Here is a 23,720-nt window from a genome sequence, read left to right on the forward strand (position 1 = left end):
ATGTTTTTGTTTTGATAAAAAAATGATAAAATCTCTCTCTCTCTCTCTCTCTATAGAAATATATATATATTTATATATCTTTAATTTTGCCCATGTGTGCGTGTTTTTATATTTTCTGTATGTATCGTTATGTTTTTATGTATAAAAACATAGCGATTCATCAATTAATTGATCGTTAATGTTTTTAGATGCTGGAGTTGGCAGGTTCACCAAAAATAAAATGTTGAATTATTACATAAGGCTCATCAATAACAACACCAAAAACTTATGGCGGTCTGAGTCCAGCAAAAGGTAATAAGACAAGTCAAAAAAATATCATAAGATACATAAATAAATAAAAGATTAAGTGAAATAAAAATGTTAAAAGAAAAAAAAGCTTTGCACTTTTCTGTATCGTGGAATAAATAAATAAATAAATAAATAAAAGAGAGGTAATCAAATCAATCCCAAAGGTCAATAGAGAAATATATCCCAGGTTTATTAATAACTTTCTTCATCTTCAAAACTCATTAAGACAGAAATTATAAAACAGTATTTACACTTTGTTTGTTTGTTTGTCTTTTTTTTTGTTTGTTTAAAGTTACAGCATGCCAGAGAGAATGAAGGACAATCAGAAAGTTTATTTTTCCCCTCAAACGCCACTCGCTCTCTTCCCAGATTAATCATGACAATTTAAAAAATAAAAAGTGTATTGTTTACCACGATTACTGACAGCGTTCTGAGGTAAAAAGAAAAGAAAAAGAAATCACAGGCATTCACACACACACACACACGCACGCACATAATGAACATAGGTGAGTGAGGAGGCACATAAACAAAACATTTTATCAACAATTTTCTCGGCCATGAATATGGACAAAATAAACAAAAACAGTCCTCTGAAATGGGAGTGTGTGTCAAAAATAAGTCAGGAATGAACACAAAATCCTGTTCAGTCAATAAAAGAAGAAGAAGGCAACAGAAACGACATAAAAGAAAGCAGCAGAGTCATGTTAAGGAGTCCGTGAACGATGATGATGATGATGATGATGATGATGATGATGATGAAATCCTGGTCAGTAACAGTTTTGCGACAGAAGCTACTGAGCCGGCAACTTTGGCAATTTCTTGGCTTTTTGGGGAAAATACTGCTTTCCTCGCTAAAGTGCTTTTATTTTCAGGTCACAGAAAAGTCGGGCTGTTTTTACTTCCTTTAAATTAAAAGGAAAAAATGATGTCATCAATGTGGAGTTCTTGTTTGAAAGATAAAAACTGAAACTTTTCTCAGAAGCAGAAGAAAAAAAATCCTTGTGGTTGAGTTAAACAGACAAATCAGAAGCTTTTTTAAATAAAATCACTGGCTTTTTACTCAATGTGAAAGTGAGAAGAGCTCATTTGCAAAAAAAATATACTCTATATACTCATATATATATATATATGAGTATATATATATATATATATATATATATATATATATATATATATATATATATATATATATGATATATATATATATATATATATATACCGGCAGCTGTGGTTGCCAGAACTTCACCGTAAAAATGACAGTGAGTGGGTTTTCTACTGTAAATTTAAATGTAAATAACTGTAATTTAGACTGAATAAACCCGCTATTTTTAGGATAATTGTGTCATTTTGACATCATTGTATTTCTCCACTAATTTTATGTGAAAATGTTATATTTTTACAGCAAAACTTTGTGTTTCCTACAGTTTATGACAATAAAAGTTAAAGTTTTGTACCATTGTTTGATTTACGGTAATTAAGTGTCTGACTATGGTGGTGTATAATTTTAAATTTTACGCCCTATTTCTGAGGTAATTTGACAGTTTTTCTGTAATTTCTACTATAAATTTAAATGTAAATATCAGCAAAAACTGTCATTTAAACGGGAATATTCCCGTTATTTTTAGGGTAATTGTGTCACTCATTCACACATCATGGTAGTTCTTCATTAATTTTACATGAAAATGTTATATTTTTACAGCAAAACTGTGTGTTTCCTACAGTTTATGACAGTAAAAGTAAAAGTTTTGTGCTATTCTTTGATTTACGGTAATTAAAAGCGTCTACTACGGTGACAATTTTCAATTTTACCCCCTTTTTCTGATTTAATTTGACAGTGTTTTACTGTCATTTCTACAAACATTTTTCACAGTGTATGTACTACAGGCCAAAAGTTTGGAAGCAACTTAAATCTTCTGTTCACAATATCTTTCTTAAAAAACAGTGTGTATTGTGTGTATTTCTGGATGTGTTTACTACATGATCAGACTCTATCTTTATTGAATTTAACCATTTTCCTCCATTGACCTGTAGGTAAACATTGATGTTAGCAGACCATTGGTGATAATTTTGTGTCTTTTTCTGGTCATTCTACATCTTTTTTGTCATTTTGTGTCGGTTTCTGGTTATTTATGTCTTCTTTTTTTTCATTTTTGGGTTTTTTTTGTGGTAATTTTGTGTTTCTTTAGTCATTTTACATATTTTATTGGTCACTTTACATCTTTTTTTGTCATTTTGTGTCTTTCTTTAGTCATTTTACATCTTTTCTTTTCATCATTTTGTATTTGACTTTATCTTTATTAGATTATGTAACTACTTCTGCGAGACAAAAACCTTCACTTTATCTCTTTGTCTTTTGAGAGTTTGGACACTAAAATCCCAACTGTGTAAAATCTCAACTGTGTTCATATCTCTGACAAAAGAAACAAGAGTTCAGATTTATACATTAAGGAAAGAAGGAAACACAAAGTCTAAGCAATAAAAACCCAAAGACCTGATAATTAGAGTAGAAATGTGTTCTAATAAGTGACTCTTTATAGAATAATCACCTTTATTTTGTTGCAAAGTATAGAAATGAAACTATGATCTTTTTTTGTACAAATTTGATCTTGCTTCCAAACTTTTGGCCTGTAGTGTAGGTAGATATATATATATATATATATATATACACACACAAAAAAAATTCCGAAAATATTTCCGAAATTCTTTGTTTGTTTTGTTTTGGGTCTTGGGAACATCTATTAATTATTTATTAAATTGTTATTTTCATATGATATCTCAACATTTCTACACTTTGCTTAATCATGTGTTTTAATTGTGCAATAAAGGGAAAATCTATCATAATTATATTGCTTTTAAGGCTTTAATGTTTTTTTTAAATGAACTTTTTGCTGCTGTTTTCTGAGATAAAGATAAAAGGTTTCCTACGACTGAACCGAACAGATAAAAATCTGCTTGCTCAGTATTAAGAGAACAATAAATGCCAGTTTTTTTCCAGTGCCAGCTGAGATTGTGACATCATCACTAAATAATAATCAGTCTGCCCCAAATTATGCAATGCCTCTCCTGGAGAAAACCAACGTTTGAATCCAATATTTCCACTGCACTGTCAACATTCATTTTAATCACATTTCTGGCCAGAAATGTGATTAAAATGAATGCTGACAACAGTCCAGTGCAGCAGAAACCAGATGATCTTTAGAACATAAAAATATACTTTAAATCTCATGAAAAAGTTGCTTTTCTAAAATAGTTTGAGTGAATTCCTGCAAAACTGTGAGCAATAATTGACTGTGAAGAATTTGATTATTATTTATTATTTGATTGCAACATACTGACCCAGTTTTTTTTTTTAAACAACATTATTATACCTTTAACCTTCTGAACCCCAACAAGCCGTTTCAGGGTGATTTTTTTTTTTAGCTCTTTTTACATTTTTATTAACTTTGGTCTTGTTTTTCACTGAATTGAGAAAAGAAAAAGAACAAAAAATTGCCTTTTTGTGCAGAATAAAACAATTATTGTTACAGTTATAATGATATAAATCTCAATATAATAAAAATCTTTATCTGCAACATTTTTCCAAGTCTCATGAATAAAGGAAAAATTGTGTCTCCACATGCTATATATATATAGAAATATTCACATTTTTACAGCCTGTCTTGTCCTCTCCTCTCGGCTCTGTGTAAACAAATTTTCAGTGAATATTTGTCTTCACAGTGTCTCTGAGGAGCAGAATTTAATGTTTTTAACAGGATCTAGTTATTACAAACTGTGTTAATGAGACTGAATGTAGAATAAAGTGATTTTGACAGAAATATCACAATTTAAGTCATCTTTTTTTTTTTTCATTTGTTGTCTCTATTCTGAGTTTCTGCCCCTCTTTAATCACTTTTACCTATTTATTGTACTTAAGACTTTTTAAAATATCAGACTAAACTCTCTATCTAATCCTGTTTTATGTTCTGTCTTTTATAAATGTTTTTATCTCTCTCACTTCCCTCTTTCAAAGTTCCCTCAAAACCAACTGATTTAAATATTTCTTGTCATTATTATTGTTTCTTTTTACAGTTATAGCTTTCACTGTTGTTAGCCATTTGTATTTTTAACATATAAACACATAAATGTGTCAAGAATATAGGAAAAAAAATGGGTAACCACATATTATACATATTGAACTATTTGCATTTTTACAACCTGTCTTGTCCTCTCCTCTCGGCTCTGTGTAAACAGATTTTCAGTGAATATTTGACCGTTGGAAATATGACAAAATGTAAGCTTCGCATTCGTTACTTTTTCTAACAGCAACTTTCCAAACCTATGATGCGTTCAAGGACTGTCAGAAAAGTTCAATTTTAGATGATAATTCCTGTTTTAACAGTTTCTTTCTGTGATAAACGGTGTATTTTTGGCGATTTACGAAAGAAAAAAATATTTTTGAGAATCCGGCGGGTTGCTGGGGTTCAGAGGGTTAATCAATAGATAATTTTTATTTTTCAATTACAACTGGTTCTAATATATTTGTCATGTGACCGTTCATCTCAGCAGAATCAATCAAAGAATTTAATGTTTTTAACAGGATCTTGTTATTACAAACACTTTATTTTTGGCGACGTTTTATATAAGTAGAATAAAGTGATTTTAACAGGAATATCACATTTCTTTTGGTTCCATTTTTAAGGGAACTATTGCAACCTATAATCCATTTGAGGACTGTTAGAAAGTTAAAATTCCAACAATAATGCCTGTTTTTACAGTTTATTTCTATGATAAACGGTGTATTTATGGCGGTCTTTTGCAACATTTTATATATGTAGAATAAAGTGATTTTGACAGAAATATCACAATTTATAGCTTAGTTTTGGTGACTTTTTCTAATGGAAACTTTTGTAACATATGCTCCCTTCAAGGACCGTCAGAAAGTTTAAATTCTGCCGATTCTGCCTGATTTTACAGTTTCTTTCTACGATAAACGGTGTCATTTTGGTGATCTTATAAAGAAAACAGCGTTTGTTTCAATCCTGGGGTTCAGAGGGTTAATGTCATATGAAGAGGAGCTGCACTCCTCATTTCTTTTGTTTTAACAATTATTCGATTAATTGAACAATAATCGATTATTAAATTAATCTTCAACTATTTCGATAATTGAATAATTGGTTTGAGCAGTTTTTTTTAAAGACAATAAGTCAAAATTCTCTGTTGTTCACTGTGTGCTGTGAAAATCAATAAACATATTGTTTAAAAAAAATAAAAAAATAACCCGTATCGGTTGACCTCTACTATGGATGAGAACCTGATTTAAACACACTTGAAAAACCTCCGTACTGTCCCTTTAACGCAGTAGTTCTCAACCTTTTTGAGTCGCGACCCCCAATTTAACATGCATGTTGTCCGCGACCCCCGCTCACTGAACACAATCTCACACACACAGTTCAGATCACCCAAAAAAGAAACAAAATGACTAAAAAAAGACACAAAATAACCCAAAAAAAGACACAAATTGACCAAAAAGACACAATATTACCAAAGACACAAAATTACCAAAAAAAAGACACAAAATGACAAAAAAAAGACACAAAGTGATCAAAAAAGACACAAAATGACAAAAAAAGACAAAAAATTACGAAAAAGACAAAAAATGACCAAAAAAAAAGACACAAATTGACCACAAAATGATTAAAAAAAGACACAAAATTACCAAAAAAAGAAACAAAATTACCAAAAAAAGACACAAAATGACAAAAAAAGACACAAAGTGATCAAAAAAAGACACAAAATGACCAAAAAAGACAAAAAAATACGAAAAAGACAAAAAATGACCAAAAAAAAGGACACAAATTGACCACAAAATGACAAAAAAAGACACAAAATGACAAAAAAAGACACAAAGTGATCAAGAAAGACACAAAATGACAAAAAAAAAGACAAAAAATTACGAAAAAGACAAAAAATGACCAAAAAAAGACACAAATTGACCACAAAATGATTAAAAAAAGACACAAAATTACCAAAAAAAGAAACAAAATTACCAAAAAAAGACACAAAATGACAAAAAAGACACAAAGTGATCAAAAAAGACACAAAATGACCAAAAAAGACACAAAAAGACCAAACCACATGAACACTTTAACACAGTGGAGACAGAGCTGACTTCCAAAATGATTTGGCGACCCCCAGAAATCATATCGCGACCCCAATTGGGGTCCCGACCCCAAGGTTGAGAACAGCTGCTTTAACGGACCAAAGCATCAGCTAAAATAATTTGCATACTGTTGAAAAGAGGAAACGCATCATCCCATTATCAACTTTTCCAGAAACAGTCAGAACGCGAAAGCTTTCCCAAGAAATGAAATAAAAGAAGTGAAGTCATGCCAATTCATTAGAAAACAGAAATGTTTCAGCTTCATTCATTCCTCTTTCTGGATTCCTGTTTTTTTGCGTGCAGAATGAATAATATCTGCAGAGCGTGACCACAAACTTCAGTAGAAGGAGAAACGATCCAGTAGATTCACTTCCACTAAATGCTTTTGATAGAAGTTTTAGTATTTGGAAGCTGCTGATCGAGAATCTGATGCTGCTGATTTGAGAAAAGCTGCAACATTGACGAAAAAGAAACAAAAAGTAACACTTTCTATGCTCCAGGAGTCTATAATGCATCTTCTTATTTCACTGTTTTATTACAGGAAGAACCATAACAGTTTATAACACTAATCATAATCAATAATCGGCACATTATAAAGCATTTTATATTGACTTATAAGGTCATCATACTTCTGTTTTTTAAACCCTGATTCCAAAAAACACTGTGTATTATCACAAAAACTAAATTTTTATCATTTTAAACATGACATGTACTTTCTTTGTACAGTTTTCAACTGAATTTATGTCAAAAATAATTAATTTCTTGTACTTTTAATGTAAATAAAGTGTCAGACTGAGCACTTTAAGCATCACATCATATTCTATTTGAGTTTTTATTAAAAAAAATATTAAAAAAAGAAAGAAACTAAATTTAAAAAAGAAAAAGGTCTTTAAATCCTACAAATGCCTCTGTGTACATGTGTGCAGTGTTGCTGCAACTGGTTTATTATAATATATTTAATGTTTATTTAGGTCACCAGAATAAATCGAAATTTTATTGCAATATGGATTCAAATCGCCTTTAAATTTTCTAAAATTGGTCAAAATCTAAAAGTATTGTGCTGCTGCAGACACCAAATGATCATTTTAATAAGAAGAAAATGAGAATTGTGATGCAAAAAAAAGAGCATTTACCTTAAATATTGTGAATCATAACACATTTGCAGGATCTGTCAATACATTTTTTTGGTTTTCAAACTGCACAAGTGAATATTATGTCTTATAATGACTATTATTATTATTATTATTATTATTATAAAACACTATGATCACTATAAATGTCAGTGAGTGAGCTGCAATTACACATATACTTGACTTAATAAGTCATTACAAAAGGCTTTATAAGGTGAAAAATACAGATTTACGAGCGCTTATAACTATTCTGCTCTACAGAGTCTAACTGCAGTAAATACTAAGGGTCAAACTGAGAAAAACTGCTTTAAAGTTTCATTTTAAAGTTTTTTAACTGGCCAGAAAAATGTGTTATAGGTAGATAAATGATATGACACTTATTTCTGCATGTATTGATGATGTCATTTTTATGCTAAAAAAAATGATTTATTTGACCTTTGACCCCAAAAACGTAGCTACTGCACTCTGGTTTTGCTGTAAAAGATTCTAATAGTAATGTTGTTGTCTTCTTTCAGCTTTTATATTTTGTTTATTCAGTGAATAAACATTCTCAAATTGATTTTGTTATCAGTGTGTTTAAAAGTGTTCTTATAAATATTAATAGGTCAACACAATAAATCAAAATTTTCTGCAATATGGAGTGCAATATTCAAATTTTTCGCCTTTAAATGTTAGTTAAAGTTCAAAATCTATAAGTATGTCCACTTCAAAAAACACCATAAAACTATTACTGACATATACATTTTTCAATATTTTGGGACTTTTCAGACTTAATATTATAAAGAAATGTTTTATTTTAGTCTTAATATCATTTTATTTCACTTTTTTTACTTCATCACTATCTAGATAATAATTTCCCTTTCAAATAAACTTATAATTTATATTATTTTTATGTTTAAATCAGTATATATATCCAAAGCAGACTGTGGTAAGTGTAATTGCTGCTTGGTTTTGAGTTCATTTTGTGTTTTTTATGTGATTATTTATCTGAAATAAAGCAAAATTGAAATCTAAAACTTTGTCAAGAGATAAAACAGACGTCAAGGAGTTCATTTTTAGTTAAAACTCAATTTTTTTTAACCAAAAATGTAGCTACTGCAGTTAGACTTTGTAGGGCAGAATAGTTATACAGCGTTATTATAAGGCGTTATAAGTATGTTTATAATGCATTATAGACATTGGCTTTATAGAAAGTGTCCTTTGAAAAAAAAAACCCTTTACAAACTGAGAAGTCTCAAACTTTTGATAATCTGAGTTTTAACCCTCTGGGACCACCAGGGACATTTTCAGCCATATTTGTCATTTTTCACTTTTGTTTTGGTGATAATTTTGACTTTGATGCTGCAAATGACAAGATTTTTGGAAGACAGATTTTTTTCTTGATATATTTTTGAAATTCAAATTTCAATTTTCCTAATGGGTCAATAATAATAATAATACACTGTTTATACATTTACTACCCTTCAGACCCTTCTGGCTGAAAATGTCCACCTCCAAAAAAACGCTATAAAAACTTTACAGATTAATATTTTTTTCTGCATAAACCTCTTAAACAACTTCCGCCCTGCTAAAAACTACCAAACATTTATAGACTTTGAGTATTTTAACCCTTTAAATGCCAGTTTGATTGGACGTTGTCACTAATTTTCAAAGAAAAAACACAAAAAACTTGAGGTATTTTCTATATAATAAATCATTTTTGGCTGTTTTTTTATCACAGCCTTGGATATGTCAAAGATTAAGAACAAAATAGATTTTGATGCATTTTTAGTTTTTGTGTAGTGTCAGATTTAAAATGTAAAAACACCTTTATGGCAGACATATCCACTTCTAAATAACGCCATAAAAATATTACTGATATATATTTTTCATCTTTTTTGGGTTAAATCTTTCAATCAATTTCAGTCCTAATAAAAACTATCAAATATTCAATTATTTTCAGGATTTTAACCCTTTAAATGCCAGTTTGATTGCAAGTTGTCACTGTTTTTCAAAGAAAAAAACGCAATTTTTTTTGTTAATTTCCATATAATAAATAGTTTTTGGGCTGGGGCATTGGTTTTTATCACAGCCTTGGATATGTCAAAGATTAAGAACCAAATTTATTTTAATGCATTTACAGGTTTTTGTGTAGAGTCAGATTTAAAATGTAAAAACCCTTTTATGGCAGACATGTCCACTTCTAAATAATGCCATAAAAATATTACTGATATATATTTTTCATCTTTTTTGGGTTAAATCTTTATATCAACTTCAGTCCTGATCAAAACTATCAAATATTGAATAATCATCAGGATTTCAACTGATATTTTATCATTTTAAACATAACATGTACTTTCTTTGTACAGTTTTTAACTGAATTTATGCAAAAAATAATCAATTTCTTGTACTTTTAATGTTAATAAAGTGTCTTTAAATCCTACAAATTCCTCTGTGTACACGTATGCAGTGTTATTCGAATATATTTAATTTTATTTATTTTATTCTCATAAATTGCCATAGGTTGCCACAATAAATCTAAATTTTCTGCAATATGGAGTGAAATATTCAAATTGTTCGCCTTTAAATGTTTGTTAAAGTTGGTCAAAATCTTAAAGTATGTCCACATGTCCACTTCCAAAAAACACTACAAATCTATTACTGATATATATATATTTTAATTTTTTGGGTTAAATCTTTTGATGAACTTCAGTTCTGATCAAAACTATCAAATATTGAACAATCATCAGGATTTTAACCCTTTAAATGCCAGTTTGACGACATTATGGTAATATTTCTTATGAAAACAAGATTTGCTGTGTTTCATTAAATGTGTGTGTGTTTGTTTGTGTTGTTGTTGTTGTGGTCCTAGAGGGTTAAACCAAACTGTTGCAACAATATTGTTTGTCGTGTCGTCTGCTCCTGAAATCCTACGTTTCCCAGAATCCCTTGTGACAACATTTCAGAGAGCAGATGGAAGAACTCGTAATATTCACCTGTGATTTATGTGTGATAAGTACAAGAAAATAAAGATATGACAGTGGCAGCAAAGATGAGAAATAAAACAGTAAATAAAACAGCTTTTTCATCTGGCTGCAATGCATTCTGGGAAATGTAGTTGGATATCAATCTTCAGCATTGAAGCACTGAACATGGGGCATCTTTGCAGGAATAACAGGACCAGAAAGCAAAACTTTTTCTTTGGTTTTAAAAACAAAAACCAGACATACGTAAAAAAAAAAAAAAAAAAAAGAACAACACCATTGTGATTCTGTTAGAAATCAATCAGAGAAAATTTATGAGTTTTAGGAAAGATTTTTTCCTTTAAAAATCTCCTCAGAAGGTGTAATACAGTATAACATAACTGGAGTGTGTGCAGTTCTGTGAAAAACATGCGTCGTGATAATAATCATAAAATAAACAACATTGTTTGCCGTTAATCTGACAAATCATTTTGGCTGATGTCGCCGCCGAGCAGGTGTGTGTTTGGCTGCAGGAACACAAACACAAACAACAACAACAACAACAACATGTTTGCTGTTCGGAGCGACCCCGCCCTTTTTACCCCCCAGAGCTGATTTACAAAAAAACCCAAAAACCTTGAATGCAAAAGGAACATTTTTAACATGTAAAATCTCACAATGAGGCAAAGTAAAAATAAAAAAAAAATCACATTTCTCCCCCAGTCATTGACAATAATATATGTACACACACACACACACACACACACTCACATTGAACTCAATAAATAAAGTCTCAGATTTCTTAAAGTATTTTCTAGTCAGAATGTGATCACGCTTCCCTCTTTTGGTTTCTGTTCCCACCAATTATGTGGACATTTTGGTCACATACACACAAACACAAACACACACACACACACACACACACACACACACACCCCTCTTTCATAAAGTAGGAAAGGACTCGTCACGTCAAAGTGCTCTCGAGCATCAAAACACCACCTGCCTCCCACAGTTATAACGTACCCGACACGTTTAATTCAGCACATTCATTATATTGATTGTCTTAATCACGGTACAGTCTAATCGCTGATAAATCTCTTAACAACTCTGGGATAAAGGCTCCGGCTACGTACTGCTTCTATCCAGGAAACAAGAAGAAAAAGAAAAAAAGAATTATAGTATAGAAATCCACCCCAAACCCCTTTTCCCACCCTCCCCACGCCCCCCAATCCCCCCCCCCCCCGTGTGTCCGTCTCACACAGATTCATCAATAAATATCTCACTATAAATTTCTACGGAACATATATTACTTTGTTTGAACTCCGCTTGACATGCTCTTTGTCTTCTAGCTGTATGGAGGTGAGGAGGGGAGCAGGCTGCTACACATGCGGCGGTGGGTTGGTTGGTTTTTTTTTGGTTTGCATGTATGTACGTGAGGGGGAGGGGGGGAGGAGGGGGAGGGGGAGGGCGGAGTCTCCCTGAGTCTCTGATTGGGGACAATGAATGGAAGCAACACACACATTTTTAAAACACACACACACACACACGCAGGCAGAGGAAGAATCTCGCCTCTGGATGATCGGCAAGAGAGGGAGGAGCTTTGTGGTCCAGACAAGCAAAACAGGTCCTTCAGATCTTTGTCGTCAGTTAATACGTGGAGGAGCATGTGGAGGCGTGGAGACGCACGCACGCACGCACATGAGGGGTATTTTATGCCAGCGCACTATACTAAAACGTGTGTACAGCGCCTATGCGATGACATCAAACGTCTAACGTGTGCGTGTAAATTCCATTCACTTTCAATGGACAGATGAGCGTCACGCAGACGCTGCACACGCGTTGTTGCGCATACGCCTACGTGACGGCTGCGTGGCGGAGAACTACGCCTCAAATATGTGACATGAAGACCCGCGTGACTGTACATGAGCGTACAGACACACGCTGTGTAGTGTGTGTGTGTAAATCAAATAACGACGGGTCATTTGTGTCGTGCCACGAGCGAACGTAGCGGACGCCTGTGCGCACGCTCGTCTCAATGTAGCTGCTTCGCTTCACAATTAAAGCAGTTCATGTATCACCAAGAGAGACGATGACACAGTTTAGGCTGTTTTCAAGTCTACACGTGCATCAACTGCTTTAATTATGAAGCGAAGCGGCTGTTAAACTCAAAGTTCGTCGTCATAAAGTAAATCATTATTTGTACATTGAGACGAGCGTGCGCACAGGCGTCCGCTACGTTCGCACGTGGCATGACACTTTTCACCCGTCACCCCTTTATTATCTGGTGTCCTCACCTATTTATCAGTCTTTATGCTGGCACAGGCGACGCATTTTAGTATAGTACGCTGGCATAAAATACCCCTCATAGCACGCACTCACGCTTGCACGCAAGCTTGCACGCAGGCAGGCATACTTGCGTGCAAGTACACACGCTTGCACGCACTCACGCTTGCTTGTATGCACGCTTGCAATCACGCTTGCACGCACGCACGCACGCTTGCTTGCTTGCACGCACTCAACCATGCCTGCATGCAATCACGATTGCACGCACGATTGCGCGCACAATTGCGCGCACGATTGCACGCACGATTGCACGCACGATTGCACGCACAATTGCACGCACAATTGCACGCACGCTTGTGTGCACGCTCCTTTCTGTGGATGTCGGGTTGGCGGTGAGTGTTTCTGATGGAGTGTCCCACAGTATAATGTGTCTGTGTGTGCACACACATGGCTTGTCTCTTTACGTATGTATTCTCAGTCACTCATACACACACATACAAACACACACACACACACACACACACACACACACTCCTCCCCTCCTCAGCATACATTCGAGCGTAGTAGTGCATGCTTGCAAACGTAGGGAGGAGGAGGGAGGAGGGGGTTTGGAGGAGGTGTTGGGGGTCAGATGCTGTTCTCCAGCTGGCTGTGGTGGTTGGCTGTGTGCGGTGAGTTCTGCTCGTTGAGGAGGAGGAGCGTCGTCTCGTCCGGCCCGTTTTCCGTCGGGGTGGAGTCGGCCGCCAGGTCGGTGATGGTGGTGTTGGCGGTGGCGGGGGGAGTGGTCTGGTCCAGGCGGATGGTGTTGTGGCCGCTCTCCGGGGACTGGGGCGTGCTGTCCAGGCGGGACGCCATCAGGCCGTTCTGGTACTGGGACCGCGTGATCTGAGGCAAAGAGAGCAGAACTTGAGTTGGTCTTGTAAAGGAATAAGTTCTTAAACCGAGGAGGAAGTTTAATTTTCTCAAACTCAATGAGGATTTTGAATGGGTTGGTGGTTAGAAGACTGAAATAAGATCTGTGGTTTACACAAGCTAATGAGATGTTTTGTGTTTTGTTAAACATCATAAAAAACCTCAGTAAACCCCTCCACTTGTGAATTATGGAGTCTTTTTTTTAAAAGACTGTTGCTAACAAGTGGCCAAATGAGACGACAGTGGTTGTCGGGGACATCAGGCGTGTTTCCACCAGGTACTTTTCCCTCTAGTGAGAGAGGATCCACCCAAGATCCGCCCAACTTCACCAGTTAGCAGCTCAGAAAGTACCTGCTGCCTCGGGTAGGTCTCCAAAAGTCTCCAATAACACTAGAAAAAGAGTCTCTAGAGGGCCTGAATAGTCTAAATATAGTGACAAAGTCTCTAAGTTGGCAACAGTTTAATTTAAGAGCTGATATCTAGACTGTTTCCATGGTTTTCTTGATAATAACCAAAATCATTATCAAGAAAACAATGTTAAATGTCTAGATATCAGCTCTTACAATAAACTCTTATGAGCTATTTTTGTTGTTATCATTATATTTGTCGAAACAATTGTACCTTTAGTTGTACCAGACATTAAAATAAACACCATATTAGAGAAAACAAGGGTGGTCTAACAATGTTTTCCATGTCTGTACATGCACCAGGCCTCCACTACTAAATGAATATAGCAGAAAGCTGCTAACTCCATCAAAGATTAAGATAATTTTTATACTCTTCTTGCACCACTTAGCAACTTTCATAGGAATGAATGGGGCCCTGCCTGCAACAGTGTAACAAGTTTTCTTTATACATTATATTTGTCGAAACAATTGTACCTTTAGTTGTACCAGGCATTAAAATAAACACCATATTAGAGAAAACAAGGGTGGTCTAACAGTTTTTTCCATGGCCGCCACTACTAAATGAATATAGGAGAAACCTGCTAACTCCATCAAAGATTAAGATAATTTTTATACTCTTCTTGCACCACTTAGCAACTTTCATAGGAATGAATGGGGCCCTGCCTCCAACAGTGTTGGAAGTTCTCTTTACACATTATATTTGTCCAAACAATTGTACCTTTAGTTGTACCAGGCATTAAAATAAACACCATATTAGAGAAAACAAGGGTGGTCTAACAGTTTTTTCCATGGCCGCCACTACTAAATGAATATAGGAGAAACCTGCTAACTCCATCAAAGATTAAGATAATTTTTATACTCTTCTTGCACCACTTAGCAACTTTCATAGGAATGAATGGGGCCCTGCCTCCAACAGTGTTGGAAGTTCTCTTTACACATTATATTTGTCCAAACAATTATACCTTTAGTTGTACCAGGCATTGAAATAAACACCATATTAGAGAAAACAAGGGCATGCACCAGGCCGCCGCTACTAACTGAATATAGCGGAAACCTGCTAACTCCACTTAAAGATGAAGCCGACCCACCTTGACGAACTGCAGGTCGCTGAGCGCTCGGACGTAGAAGTCTGGCGTGTACTGCTGCGACGGGATGCTGCTGTTGAGCTGACTGTTGCTGCCGCTGACGGACAGCGAGTCGGCCCGGTCGGCGCCGCTCAGCGAGGACGTGCGGTTCAAACCGCTCAGGTGGGACGGCGAGCGGAACTCTGCACACACACACATACAGAGAAATTACAGTTATTAACAGCTTCTCAGAGACAGAATTTGCGCGATAGAGTTCTTAAAAGCCATCCAGGACACATACATGAAATAAATAAACACTCTTTATCACTACGGAGAGCTGCGGCGTGTTTTAACTCTACGGTTTAAAGCCATTCAGGAGTAAACGGCTCTATGATGTGAGCACAAGATGCAGTGGAGCTTCAAATGCAGGTTAATATTAATGATATGAATGACTAATTAGTGACACACGAGGTTTAATGGATGCACAATAATAATAAAATTAAAAAAATTAGGGAACACTTTATATTAGGGAACACATATTCAACATGAATTAGTTGCTTATTAGCATGCAAATAAGTAACATATTAGCTCTTAATGAGTCATTATTAAGTAGTTATTAATGCCTTATTCTGCATGGCCTTATTATACAACCAGTAAGACATTAACTAAGAGTTTTCCCTCAATAACCTCAGAAAAATTGCTTATTAGTAGTAAGTAAGGAAGTTGTTGTATATGAGTTATGATCTTAATATGCTTTACTTTGTATGGACTTTATAATCTCTACATAGCGGTGAACGAAACCATGGAAACGGCAAATATCCACCAAAGTGGGTCACTTTGTAGACCAGGGGTCTCAAACTCAAATTACCTGGAGGCCGCTGGAGGCAGTATCAAAATGACCAAAAAAAGACACAAAATGACAAAAAAAAAGATACAAAATGACTGAAAAAACACTAAATTACTTTAAAAAAAGACACAAAATGATAAAAAAAGACATAAAATCACCAAAAAATACACTGAATTACCAAAAAAGACATAAAATTTAAAAAAAGACACAAAATTACCCAAAAAAGAGACAAAATTACCCCAAAAAGAGACAAAATGACAGAAAAAAATGAAATTACTTTAAAAAGAAACAAAATGACCAAAAAAGACATAAAATTATTTAAAAAAGAAACACAATTATTAAAAAAAGACACAAAATTATTTTAAAAAGACAAAAAATTACCACCAAAAAAAAAAAAGACACAAAATTACTAAAAAGTAATTAAAGGGACCTTCCACACACAACATGGTAAAGTGCCATTCATATAAAACTCACATTAAACTTTCATATCAAGGTGGGGGCCACAAAATATCATCACGACGGCCACAATTGGCCCACGGGCCGCAAGTTTGAGACCCATGCTGTAGAGTATGTAGAGACTTATAAAGTCCATACAAAGTAAAGCATATTAAGATCGTAACTCATATACAACAACTCAGAATCATTGATTATTAGTAGTAAGTAAGGATACTTACTACTAATAATCAATAATTCTGAGGTTATTGAGGGAAAACTCTTAGTTAATGTCTTACTGGTTGTATAATAAGGCCATGCAGAATAAGGCATTAATAACTACTTAATAATGACTAATTAAGAGCCAATATGTTACTTATTTGCATGCTAATAAGCAACTAATTAATGTTGAATGTGTATTCCCTAATATAAAGTGTTACCAAAAAAAACCATCTAAAGATATTAGATGTGTGAGAGCAAGAGAGACAGAAGGAGCTGGGAGGTTAAAGGTGAGTTATTAAAACCAAACGCATGACCGTCTCTACTGTACATACCCTTCGTTTCACTATCACAGCAGCAAACTGGTGCTTCGCTCAAAACCAAAGACGGTGACACACAAAACTTTCCCAGTAGTGACTCAGTTTGTGTTTCTAAGGACTAATTACATCTGTCATGTACTCACAATATTCATAAAAGCACAAAGCATCTTCTCTGAATGTTGGGCGGTGCAGGATGCAAACTAACATGTAGCTAAGTAACCCTTTGATGCACAACATGGGTCTAAATCAGCTAAATTCTGCTCAATATTAATTTAATCGCTTTATAAAATACAGTAAATTATCTGGTTTTGAGCTGCTACTGATAACAATACATGTTATGACAAGACTGTTAATGTGGAGTAAATCAATTATAGTAATAAAAACAACATTAACATTTATTTTAAACACAACTGTAAATTACCTTTAGCAAGGTTCCTATTGGTGTTTTTGTATTATATAGCATTTTTTTTCATGTTTGTACATTTTCTAGGTGTTTTACAATGTTGTGATGCTTTTATTTTGAAATGGCATCGTCCAGTGTGAAACGGGCGCTTTTATTTTGAAAGGTAGTGACAGGAAGTAACAGGTGGAACGGTAAAAGGAAAAACTAACGGTTAATAACGAGTGAGTCGTAATTCATATAAAGTTGATATAAAGTATCAAAAAGGCTTCTATAGTGGCTGACTGACAGGAAATAAGGTTTGTTAAAGTTTATTTTCTTCTCTCATATATATTAGTGGCTATATTTGTTGTCTTAACTATAGTAAAACTTATTGTTATTTTCATGGAGCGATTTTAAATAAATCTAGTGAATTATCAGTTAAAGAGTCGAGTCTTTGCAGGTGTGTATCCATACAGGCGGATATACGTAAACCACCTTCAAAATAAAAGCACTGCGGTTGTATTGAGTTCCAATTTCTGGGTAACCTCACGCGAGTTTTTATACTCCATATCATCGCAATAAATTAATTTCATCATTCAGTATTCCAGGTTTTCCTCAATCAACTTGTTTTTGATCATCATACATCCTAATTTTTTGTTTTCATTTCTTACTTTTTGAATAAAAAAACATTTTTGTGTCCCTACACTTCTAAATGCACAACATGGGTCAAAAATGACCCGTATCCATTTTCAATGGTGTTTCTATTATACATCTTTGAAATAAATGTATTTGATTAGTTGCTTTGGGACTGCTATGGTTGTTTAATTGCTGTTGCTTTGGTCTTTTAAAACTTGTATGTCATTTTTAAAAAAATGTTATTTTACTTTATTTTATTATTATTTATCCTCTGTTAATGTGAAGCACTTTGTGACTTCTGTCTGCAAAAGGTGCTATATAAATAAAGTTTACTTACTTACTTATCATTTAATAGACCAAGTATTCAGTTTAAGTACAGTACAAATTATAATTGTTATAATTATTATAATTATTATTATTATTATTATTATTATAGTATTAGGTCATTTAATTTTAAATCAAATTTGGATTAATGGGTCATTTTTGTGTGTAAACTTGATGCAATAATACAAAAACGTTTTCTTCGTAAAGTATGAAAGGAAAAATGGATACAATGATCTATTGTAATAAAAAAAGATATTCAAATAACACTTGGAATATTCAATCATAAAATAAATTGATTTAAAAAGAAACACACAGCCAGCATGAAATGAATGTGGTTCATTTTTGTCCCATGTTGTGGATTAGAAGGTGTTTATATGTTGAGCATCAAAGGGTTAACAGAGGTGGAAACAATATTTAATACTGTTAATTCTGTTTATTCAGGTCGCAGCTAGATTGCTTCATATTTTTTGTCCATGATCCAAATTTTTCAAGTGACAACACGTAGAAAAAGCAGATTAAACAAATGGTTAATCTTTTCAACCCACGGACCAGCCGATGGCAACATATTCTCATGTTGTTGTTGATTTCTGGGTTTGTTTTGGACTTCTAGCAATTTTAGAGTCATAGACCACAATGTGCTGTAATATTATCTGTTTGTCTGTTTAGTTTTAACTTGTTCTTTGTTTGTCTTGGACAGGACTCCCTTGAAAAAGAGATTTTTTAATCTCAATGGGACCTTTCCTGGTTAAACAAAGGTTTAATAAAATAATAATAAACAATAACCATTTATAAATGGTAAACAGATAGTTTATTAATGTTTAACCATCATTTATAAACCATATATAGGCCATTTAGAATGGTAAATACATAATTTATTAATGTTTAACTAACTAAATCATTTGTAAATGACAAATAGATGGTATATTAATGTAAGTTTATAGTTACTTTACCATTAACAAACCAATATATTATAATTAATAGTTTATTAATAGTTTTAGTTGCACTCATTTAAACATTTTTAACACCATAGTAAGTATGTTAATGATTTTGAAATTATTCATATACCTTTAAGAAAATGGTTGAAAATATTTAAAGATTAAATATGTATAGCACTTTATAAATGGTTAATAATTGTTCTATAAACCATCTTTAAACATCACTTAGTTGGTATTGTAAAGTGTTACCTAATAATCTCATGAAGATGAAAATTTTAAAGGTAGAACACCAGACTTTGACATCAATGTTCAAACAGCAAAACTTTGAAATTACAACTTCCAGAAACATCTGTAAATCAGCGGATACAGTTGTTTTTAATGTCACAACCCCACGAAACGAGTCGTTTTACTATCAGAACTTAATTTGGTCCAATAACATTTGAAAAGTCTAGAAAAGCTCTAAGATTAAATCATTTTCCCCCCAATTGGCTCCATAAAAGCAGAAAAACCCAAGAAGATCTGGGTAATTTTATACTCTTCTTGCACCACTGAGCAACTTTCATAGGAATGAATGGGGCCCTGCCTCCAACACTGTATCCAGTTCTCTTTATACATGCATGAACATATCAACTTATTGTCATGGCTGCTTCATATGATTGACTAAAAAACTTTTTGCGGCACAATTCGTGTGATATCATGTAACCAGAACACATTACTGACACGTAACGATCTAATTTTAAAGCCCCACAGTTTTATTTCCATAGTTTTGCTGTTTGAACATTGATTTCAGGCTTTAAAAACAGTGTTCAAACAGCAAAACTATGGAAATAAAACTTCCAAGTTTGTCTCATGATGCCCCTAAAATACTTTTTCTGGAAAAGTAACGCCTGTAAATCAGCAGATAGTTTTTTGAATGTCACAACCCCAACACGAAAATGACTCGTTTCATTATCAGGATTTAATTTGTCTCAAAAGTCTACAAAAGCTGTAAGATCAAATCATTTTTTCCCCCCAATTGGGTCCATAAAAGCGGAAAGACCAAAGAAGATCCGGGTAATTTTATACTCTTCTTGCACCACTGAGCAACGTTCATAGGAATGAATGGGGCCCTGCCTCCAACAGTGTAACAAGTTCTCTTTAAACAGCCATGAACATGTCACAATTGCTGTTTTGAACAGGTTTTTTGGATGTTTTAAAATTGTTTTGGCACCAAAACCAATTGGGTTGGGTTACAAAACATGACTTCTGGACATAAATTCCAACAACTGTCAAAAGTCCTGGGTTTGTTTGTGCCATAATTCCGGGTAGAACAGGTTTGCTTAATTTATTTTGTCTGTGACCCAAATTTGCAAGTGTCAACATGTACAGAAAGGAGAATGCCTCCTGGAAGAACAGAAACTATGGATCACAACTTCCATGTCTGGCAAAAGATGCCGTTGGGCTTTTCCAATAGACTTACATTGGGAAAAAAACGTCTGTGTATCAGCGGATACATTTTTTTAATATCACAACTAGGGCTGCAACTAACGATTATTTCATTATCGATTAATCTGACAATTATTTAAACGATTAATCGATTAGTTGTTTGGTCAATAAAATGTATAAAAATATCAATCAGTGTTTCCCAAACCACAAGATGACGTCCTCAAATCTCTTGTTTTGTCCACAAACCAAAGAGATATTCACTTTATTGTCATAAAGGAACAAAGAAACCAGAAATATTCACATTGAAGAAGCTGAAATCAGAGAATTTGGACTTATTGTCTGTAAAAAAAAACTGCTCAAACCAATTATTGGATTATCAAAATAGTTGACAGTTAATTTAATAATCGATTATTGTGCGATTAATCGAATAATTGTTGCAGCTCTAGTCACAACCCCAAAGAAATGACTCGTTTTACTATCAGAACTTAATTTGGTCCAATAACATTTGAAAAGTCTAGAAAAGCTCTAAGATTAAATAATTTCCCCCCCCAATTGGCCCCATAAAAGTGGAAAGATCAAAGAAGATCTGGGTCATTTTTATACTCTTCTTGCACCACTGAGCAACTTTCATAGGAATGAATGGGGCCCTGCCTCCAACAGTGTAACAAGTTTTCTTTAAACAGCCATGAACATGTCACAATTGCTGTTTTGAACACGTTGTTTTGATGTTTTAAAATCGTTTTGGCACCAAAACCAATTGGGTTGGGTTACAAAACATGACTTCTGGACATAAATTCCAACAACTGTCAAAAGTCCTGGGTTTGTTTGTGCCATAATTCTGGGTAGAACAGGTTTGCTTAATTTATTTTGTCTGTGACTCAAATTTGCAAGTGTCAACATGTCCAGAAAGGAGAATACCTCCAGGAAGAGCAGAAACTATGGATCACAACTTCCAGGTCTGGCAAAAGATGCCGTGGGGCTTTTCTGATAAACTTACATTGGGAAAAAAACGTCTGTAAATCAGCAGATACATTTTTTTAATGTCACAACTAGGGCTCCAACTAACGATTATTTCATTATCGATTAATCTGACAATTATTTAAACGATTAATCGATTAGTTGTTTGGTCAATAAAATGTATAAAAATATCAATGAGTGTTTCCCAAACCACAAGATGACGTCCTCAAATCTCTTGTTTTGTCCACAAACCAAAGAGATATTCACTTTATTGTCATAAAGGAACAAAGAAACCAGAAATATTCACATTGAAGAAGCTGAAATCAGAGAATTTGGACTTATTGTCTTTAAAAAAAACTGCTCAAACCAATTATTGGATTATCAAAATAGTTGACAGTTAATTTAATAATCAATTATTGTGCGATTAATCGAATAATTGTTGCAGCTCTAGTCACAACCCCAAAGAAATTAGTCATTTCAATATCAGAATTTGATTTGGTCCAATAACATTTGGAAAGTCTAAAAGAGCTGTACGAATAAATCATATTTTACCCCCAATTGGCGCTATAAAAGCGGAAAAACCCAAGAAGATCTGGGTAATTTTATACTCTTCTTGCACCACTGAGCAACGTTCATAGGAATGAATGGGGCCCTGCCTCCAACACTGTATCCAGTTCTCTTTATACATGCATGAACATGTCACGTACAAGAACTTTTCTGATAGACTTACATGGAAAGAAACATGGATACATTTATTTTAATGTCACAACCCCAACAAAATTACTCGTTTCATTATCAGAATTTCATTTGGTCCAATTATATTTGGAAAGTCTATAATGTAAAGTTTTACACTTCTTGCAGTACTAAGCAACTTTCATAGGAATGAATGGGGCCCTGCCTCCAACAGTGTAACAAGTTTTCTTTAAACAGCCATGAACATGTCACAATTGCTGTTTTGAACACGTTTTTTTGATGTTTTAAAATTGTTTTGGCACCAAAACCAATTGGGTTGGGTTACAAAACGTGACTTCTGGACAGTCGTTTCAATATCAGAATTTAATTTGGTCCAATAACATTTGGAAAGTCTAAAAGAGCTGTACAAATAAATCATATTTTACCCCCAATTGGCCCCATAAAAGCAGAAGAACTATAGAAGATACGGGTAATGTTATGGACTTCTTGCAACACTGAGCAACTTTCATAGGAATGAATGGGGCCCTGCCTCCAACACAGTATCCATGCATTATCTTTATACATCCATTATCATCTCACAATCGCTGTTTTAGACACTTTTTTAATGGAAGAAAGAACAGATTAAGGCTTTGAAAACACGACTTCTGGACATAAAGTTCCAACAACGGGACACAAACAACGGTGACTCCTCGCCGAGAGTCCTGGGTTGTTTTTTTTACGCCATCGTTCAAGTTTGGGCAGGTTATTCTAGTTAAATCTGTCCATGAGTCATAATTATCTCAAAGACTCATAACATCTTCAAAGAGGAAAATAATCTGTTAAAACAACACAGACACAGTGACTGAACGGAGCTTTCCTCTACTATGAAAACACTTTAACCATCTACATTAACCTTTAATAAATAGATTATTCCTCATTATAACAGCTCGTTAAGCAGATATAAGTGTTAACTTTACCTCCTCTAATGGTGGAGGCTTAAATATAGTAAACACAGTTGAAGAATACTGTTTATTAATGAAAAGTTATGCTTTCTTACATGAACTTTCTAGTTATAAACCGCTTTTTGAATGTTTACATACTAATTATTAAACATGGGGGTTAAAGTAAAGTGTTACAATTATAAATACTATGATTCCTCAGAAGTAAATTAGTTTAATTAAGTCAAAATTGTAACTTTTAAATCACCAAAAGGACACGATATTAGTAGACATTTGTCTTTTTTCCTCTTCCAGTTGTTAAAAATGATCCAGGTGCAGAGAATTTTAGGTTTTCATCATTGATTAATCCAATTATATACTAATAAATTGTCACAAAAATACTGATAGCAACATTTTCAATTTTTCTTTTATATAAAACAGACAAAATGATGAAAAAGTAATGGCAAA

At 33.8% G+C, this 23,720-nt stretch overlaps 1 protein-coding gene across 2 annotated transcripts in view; it reads right to left on the bottom strand.

The window, feature by feature from the left end:
* Window positions 1-13,045: 13,045 nt before the first annotated feature.
* LOC131974547 (metal transporter CNNM4) overlaps window positions 13,046-23,720 on the bottom strand; it is an 86,067-nt gene continuing 75,392 nt past the window's right edge. For both annotated transcript variants that reach the window (XM_059336904.1, XM_059336902.1), the window contains 2 exons: window positions 15,190-15,368; window positions 13,046-13,667 (listed from right to left, as the gene is read on the bottom strand). In XM_059336904.1, the coding sequence (XP_059192887.1) occupies window positions 13,410-13,667; window positions 15,190-15,368 (437 nt within the window). In that variant the 3' untranslated portion in view covers window positions 13,046-13,409. The remainder of the gene's footprint in view (window positions 13,668-15,189; window positions 15,369-23,720) is intronic.

Source organism: Centropristis striata, chromosome 7 (assembly GCF_030273125.1).
Source record: "Centropristis striata isolate RG_2023a ecotype Rhode Island chromosome 7, C.striata_1.0, whole genome shotgun sequence".
In the NCBI taxonomy this organism is placed as follows: domain Eukaryota; kingdom Metazoa; phylum Chordata; class Actinopteri; order Perciformes; family Serranidae; genus Centropristis; species Centropristis striata.